This window comes from Micropterus dolomieu, linkage group LG06, assembly GCF_021292245.1.
Source record: "Micropterus dolomieu isolate WLL.071019.BEF.003 ecotype Adirondacks linkage group LG06, ASM2129224v1, whole genome shotgun sequence".
NCBI classification, from domain to species: domain Eukaryota; kingdom Metazoa; phylum Chordata; class Actinopteri; order Centrarchiformes; family Centrarchidae; genus Micropterus; species Micropterus dolomieu.
The window spans coordinates 17,792,883-17,799,324 of NC_060155.1; the positions used below are offsets into that span (position 1 = coordinate 17,792,883).

Below are 6,442 nucleotides of genomic sequence, written 5' to 3' on the forward strand. Positions count from 1 at the left end.
TTGGACTTCCATCCTCCTCGCCCTAAAATAAAAATAAAAAGGGGGGTGCAATATGACAACAATAAGCATGTTATAACGTTTCAGCTGTGGAGCTGGCAGTTAGCAACTATAAGAGTGACATTTTCTGAGATGCATCCTATAAAATCTGCCCCACTTATTGGCTATAGGGGGTTCAAATTCTTAACGGGAGATAAATATGGTACCTTCGTATGCAATATTGAAACTATGCCCTGCAGACTAGCTATCAAACAAGAAAGCTCTCTAAATCGAACATCAAAAACAACTTCTAACAGCTGTTCACACTGGTGTGGGGGAAGAGATAATTCATGTAATCAAATGTGGTTATTACATGTTGCAGACCTAAGGAAAGTCAAGTAAATATAATGCAAATGGTCTTATTTGCTAACTACCTAGCTCAGTTTCCCCCAACGGCTAGCTAACGTTGTACACTACGCCAGCAAGCGACCAGTCCAACTGCTAACGTTACATAAGCTAACGTTAAGTTAACATTAGCTAGTTAACGACTAACGTTATCCTGTCTAACTTAACGCTACAAGTTTACTAAGGGTAGCTGCTACATATTTAGCATCTCAGTCAAATCACAGTAAACATTTACCTGCATCGCTAGACTCCATAGTAATAACTTAGCAGAATGAAAAATAGATTTTGAAAAGCGCTCACGGACTACAATGAGGCCTTTCGCTGCTACCGTAGTATTCTTCTTTTGTTCCTTTCCGGCAGACTAGGCACTGTTAGTGCATTGCTGCCTCCCACTGGTGATAGATAGATGATAGAGACAGTCTACCGTAGTAGCTGACTTTGCTATGCTTTGAAGCAGCTGGCAAACACAAGAACTACACTTCCGGTCATAGTTTGTCCACAATAAAAGCATTGGCCCGTATCCAATGATCTTTACACATCAACAGGGTCCCAGACATCGAAAGACATGTTTGCACAAAAGCCAAATAATTATCAGTCGGTACCACGTCTTAACAATTCTGGTATAAATCATATAATAATTTTACTCACTCAAATTCACACTGTAAATTTACACAGTCCCTGAATTTACTTGGGCTCTCCTTTGACACCATAGCGTCATCAGACCCCAGGATTTTCTATAATGACAGCACCACAGGAATGAATATTCAGTATTTATTGACACCATTAGTTTAGTGGTGTTGTTTTGTGTTGTATTATATAGAGAGACGTTAATAGGCTATTCTGTCCATAATATGTAGGTGTATGTATGTGTAAATAGAGCTGGACAAAACATACCCAGAATGATACCTCTCTTGCACAGTTGTTATATTGAATTCCACTCCATTTTACAAGTGTACCTAATAAAGTAAATAGATCAAAACACTCTTGGGGACTCATCTCAGCCATCAAACTGAATGCAGAGCTGTTCAAGGTACACCCAGCTTTCAGCCAGACTACTTCAGCCACTCTTCACACCAGATGTGTGTTCTTTGTTTTATTTATTATTTCCCTTTAAAGTCCCACTTATGAATGTCTAGGCTCTGTCCTGATTTGGGGAATTAATCTTGTGATTTCCTGTTTTATTTTGGAAGTATCATTCCTCACTTGTCTTGTGATACTTCTTGCTGATTCTTCAGTTTGTGTGTATTGCCTGTGCCATTTGACTGCTTACCTGGTTTGGAACCTTGCCTGTTTCTACTTGCCGTAAGGCAGTGTACACCTTTTTGATTTGTTATTAAAAACCTCTTGAACTGTAGCTGCTCAGTCCAATCCCTAGTGTACTCTGTGATTGACAAATAGTCAGTCAGTCATTGGACAGTCCACAGTTTAAAAATGTTTCATTTGTCAATGTGACATTTGGAAACCCTGAATATCCCATTCAAAAGTATGATAAATGTCAAAACATAAGGAAAATACCTACACACTTTGACATTTGACTATTCAAAGGTATGATAAATGTGAAACTTACAGGTCAATTCCTTAAAGGGGCTCACTATACTGAAAACGTGCATATTTTCTCATAGAAAAGTCCCAGAGGCCTCAGATTTAATAGAGGCCTTAAACAAGCCCACTTGACCAAATCCCCTTTGACATCTACAAAAAAAGTAAGTTTATCTGGAATAATCAAGCGAAGATGGTGTAAGGGTTGACTAGTTGTACAGTCGAAATTGGACAGATTGATGGCAAGTTATCAGAGCTCGGATTTTTTAATATGTTGTCGCCACGCCCAAATGGGGCATTTCCATCTTTAAGGTTTATATTTTAGTGTGTTATTAAGTAAGTACATGTCTTGTAGAAAGAACTGACATCCTATGGAACAGCAATGACAGAACTGATTGTGTAGTGTCAATTTATATTGTATCCTATTATTTCTCTGCATTACATACATGTACAGGCTAAACAATAAGGATTGCCCCATTGCCCGGGTCAAGTAAAATGCTACGACAAACTTGAAAATCTAGCCACTTTTGGTAAATAATTAAACACGTTGTTTTTTCTGGAGCTGATGATGGAAGTAGCTAAGGAGTGAGCAATCTCGCCTCTTTCTCATCTCTGTTGAGAGTGGCACATTAAGAGTACTGATGCAGTGCTTACAAGTAGGGATGGATACCAAAATCTGTAGTATTGTCATACTAGCTAAAGCCTCTCCTACTAATGTTTTGGGGCTTTATTTTTGATACAAGAATGTTTGTTGCTTCGCATCTGTGACACACTGTGTCCTTGTTCTGATTAATTTACTTTATAAGATTAAAGACAAGGCAAGGCAAGGCAAGTTTACTTGTATAACATATTTCAACAACAAGGCAAGTGAAAGTGCTTTACATAAAATACCCATAATTCGGTTTTGTAGAATCTTCATCATTTCTATAATAGGTTACGAATAATCAGGCTTATCACTTTCCTTGTTTTGCTTTTTTGATCTTCCATCTTTCACATCAGTCAAACCTGATCTTTATTGTACAATATTTATTTACATTTAATATAAACAAGAAAATTAACTTTGTAGTTATTTGATGGCGGCTAATAAATAAAAGTATTTGTATATTGGCTGGTAAAAATTGACTTTGGGCAAATAGATTGTGGAAATCAATAAGTATATTTTTATGCCAAACGTGCAAGTGAAAAAACCCATAACGTTAGGCCTCAGCAGAAATTCTAAATCGACAAAAAATGCAAATAGGCCTACAATTATACTGAAAATAAATTTTATATAAATGAATTCTTTTAAATGTCACAAGTGATGATTGATTAAATTTAAGATATATTAAGGTTTAATGTTAGACTTTCTCGCTTTTATTTAAATGTAAACATTAAATGTCATTTAATGTCCTGTTGTTGGTCATTTTCCATGGTAACTTTACGTTGGCGCTCGTGTGCTTCCGTTATGGTTTACGCCGACTCTTTCCAGGGTTTATGTCCCTCCCTGCTACCCGTCCGTACCGTACAAACTGCTCTACAGTTTAGAAATGGCTGAAGCTCCCCCACGGCCCTGCCGGTTTTTTTGCCACCGGTGTTCAGCAGAGATTTGTCCACGTTTACCGGTAAGGATCCAAGAAATATATTTGCCTACTTGAAGAATGAGAAATTATATTAGGGGTCGTATTGTTTTACGTGTGTGTGTTCGTGGTGCACACTCAGTCACGTCAACTCATTGCTAACGGTACTGTTTAGCTAGTTAGCTAGCCCCATAGGCAACAACTGTCCAGAGTGACAGTTAAGTTGGAGTAATTAAGTTGGCGCATACACTCGCGTTATAAACTTGTGTTTTAGACATGTAATTTCAGCGGTATAATGAACAGCAGCTAGAGAGAGCCCATCTTAACCGCTCGACCGGTGTCATAGTGGTGGCGCTTTAACGTCAGGAAGCAAGCTACCAGAAGAAAACCGTAGGTGCACTTTTTATTCCTGTCAGGCGGCGATTAACAGTAAGCAGGTTTCGGATTTGATTTAATGCTTTTCAGTCAGCTAATATTAAAGCCCTTATTGGGAATATCTTTACAGTAGGACTTGCTGTAAGCGTATTGTGGATGTACCGCAAAGAGAAGTAAAACGTTCATAATATCACTTCCATCCACAGCCAGTCTCAGTCAGTTAACATCGCTGTTGTGGCAACAGCTCGCTTGCCTACCACAGCAGTCTGTTGTCAAGCCATTCATGGGAAGCTTCTTGAATGTTACGGTTATTCTGTCAGCCAGCTGTGTGACAGCTCAAGAGCTTATATTTACTGATTGTAATATTTAACGTTACTGCATGTGGCATTTGCTTAACCACAGGCTATGGATTATCTGTCTGTTTGATTACCCATATGGTCTACATTAACATCAGCATGGTCTGCATTTCAAAGACATACATTTAAAGGAATGTATTTATTTATCATGATTTGACATCATATACTCAGTTACAAGTAGGTAGGTCTGGCAGGACTGGCAGGTACAAGTTTATAACATTTATAATATTCAGTTTTTGTTGAAAGTGTTTGTGATGATAGTAATTTTTGAGGCTGGAGTTTGTGGTACTTTTTTGTCCACCCCATTTAAATCAGTGATGGTAGACTAAATATTACACCTCTCAGTATAACACAAAATTACCATTAAGTTGAATCAACACCTCTCTAAACACTCTAACCTTTATAACTCAGAAAATTATGTATATGTTAGTCAAAGGCAACCTTCCTTGGATAGCTATGACCTATATGACTGAGAATCTTCAGATACAGATGTATATGTTAGCTATGGTGTGTAAATACTAGATATTTTATATTTTCACTATAGGACTACACCTGTCCACGCTGTGAATCTGGCTTCATTGAGGAACTGCCTGAGGAAAGAAGGTATGGAAGATTATGCTGTGTCTCATGAATGTGATAAATTTGTTGTGCAAGTGGATTTCTGAGTCTTATCTTTTCACTTTCTGTACCACTGTGTTCGTGCAGTAATGAGACTGGCTCTGCATCCACGTCCTCCAGCAGTGATCAGAACCGCCCATCATTTGAGGTCAGTGTGGCTTGTTATATCATCTGGTCCAGGTAAAAATTTTACGCCCTGCACCATGATTTGACATTGATTTTGACATTGCGTCTGTCTTTTCTGCTAGAACATGGATCATCAACATTTATTCACATTTCCCTCTGGGTATGGCCCGTTCGCCCTTGGGATTTTTGATGAAAACTTCGACCTTCGAACGCGGCTACCAACAGAGGACAACCGAGAGACAGAAAACAGGAGAGAAAGGGAAATGGCATCACGGCAGCGATACAGCGCACGGCAACCACGGGGTCGACATGTTCCTCGACGACAGGGTACGCGCCATGAAGGAGTGCCCACATTAGAGGGGTGAGACATTTCAGCAGTAGTGTGTGTTATGGGAGGTTGTTGTGGGACACAGGTGGATACAGGTAAAAATGTACCTATTTTGTGTGAGTAATAAATGCCTCTCATGTAATGGTAGAAAATACTTAAACAATATTATTTCCAGTTTAAGAAGTTGGTAACATGATGTGTTTAGATACTACTTCTAAACATAATGTAGAAGCTTGCTTAACTTGGTGTGGCGATGGAGCAGTGGATAAGACCTTTGGTGCAGGAGACCTGGGTTTGATTCCTGCTGCGACACATCCACCAGTGTGTCCTTGAGCAAGACACTTAACCCCTTGTTGCTCCTAAGCCATGCAACCTCTGATATACATAGCAATTGTAAGTTGCATTAGACAAAAACGTCAGCTAAAAAAATACATTTTCCATTTGTGGAATTTATGTAAAAAGACAAGACAAGTTAACAATCTGATTTAACAAATGCTTGTTGAATGTTATTTTTCTTTTTTGTGATGTTTTTTTCTGGATACAGGATTATCCAGCAACTAGTAAATGGAATCATAGCACCTACAGCCATGCCAAATATCGGGATGGGACCATGGTACGTAGAAGAAACTCTGATGCATGTTTGTTTAATAAAATAATGTTTACTGTGTTAAGTCTTGACTACCTTATTGTCCTACAGGGGAATGCTACATTCCAATCCAATGGACTATGCCTGGGGTGCCAATGGTCTTGATGCTATTATTACACAGGTATAAAAAGTGTTTTGTTTTTTATGCAACAGTGGAGATAAAACTGCATATCAATTAGGCAGCTACAGTATTACTACTAATTCAGCTAGATATAGATTGTCATTTACAGGAAAAAGCATGTTCTCATGCAGATGATCTCACAGCAATTTTTGCGACTCTGTTCTTTTTCACTTGTAGTTGTTGAACCAGTTTGAAAACACGGGTCCCCCTCCTGCTGACAGAGAGAGGATAAAGAGTTTACCCACCATCTCCATTACAGAGGAACATGTGGGTAAGTCCACATCTCTCTCTCACTCAGCGTCATAGCAGCTCTACAGCTCTTTGAGTTATGTCAGAACAGAAAGTTCTCCTTTTAAAACTATCTATCTATCTATCTATCTATCTATCTATCTATCT

The 6,442-nt window shown here is 38.7% G+C and overlaps 2 protein-coding genes across 4 annotated transcripts in view; one reads left to right on the top strand and one right to left on the bottom strand.

Moving 5' to 3' along the window:
• sugp1 (SURP and G patch domain containing 1) overlaps positions 1-811 on the bottom strand; it is an 8,549-nt gene extending 7,738 nt beyond the window's left edge. The window contains exon 1 of one of the 3 annotated variants that reach the window (XM_046051084.1): positions 682-811. Coding sequence is in view for 2 of the 3 variants with exons in the window: in XM_046051083.1 (XP_045907039.1) it covers positions 617-635 (19 nt within the window). In the remaining variant the exon portion in view is untranslated. Of the gene's footprint in view, positions 1-616 lie in introns of all 3 variants that reach the window. The other 2 variants (XM_046051083.1, XM_046051085.1) reach the window with 2 other exon arrangements.
• Positions 812-3,367: 2,556 nt separating this feature from the next.
• Positions 3,368-6,442, top strand: part of LOC123972929 (E3 ubiquitin-protein ligase RNF126-like) — a 9,391-nt gene continuing 6,316 nt past the window's right edge. Inside the window, exons 1-7 of the mRNA XM_046052701.1 lie at positions 3,368-3,521; positions 4,752-4,810; positions 4,913-4,973; positions 5,074-5,312; positions 5,824-5,892; positions 5,977-6,046; positions 6,224-6,317. Of these exons, the coding sequence (XP_045908657.1) occupies positions 3,447-3,521; positions 4,752-4,810; positions 4,913-4,973; positions 5,074-5,312; positions 5,824-5,892; positions 5,977-6,046; positions 6,224-6,317 (667 nt within the window). The 5' untranslated portion in view covers positions 3,368-3,446. The remainder of the gene's footprint in view (positions 3,522-4,751; positions 4,811-4,912; positions 4,974-5,073; positions 5,313-5,823; positions 5,893-5,976; positions 6,047-6,223; positions 6,318-6,442) is intronic.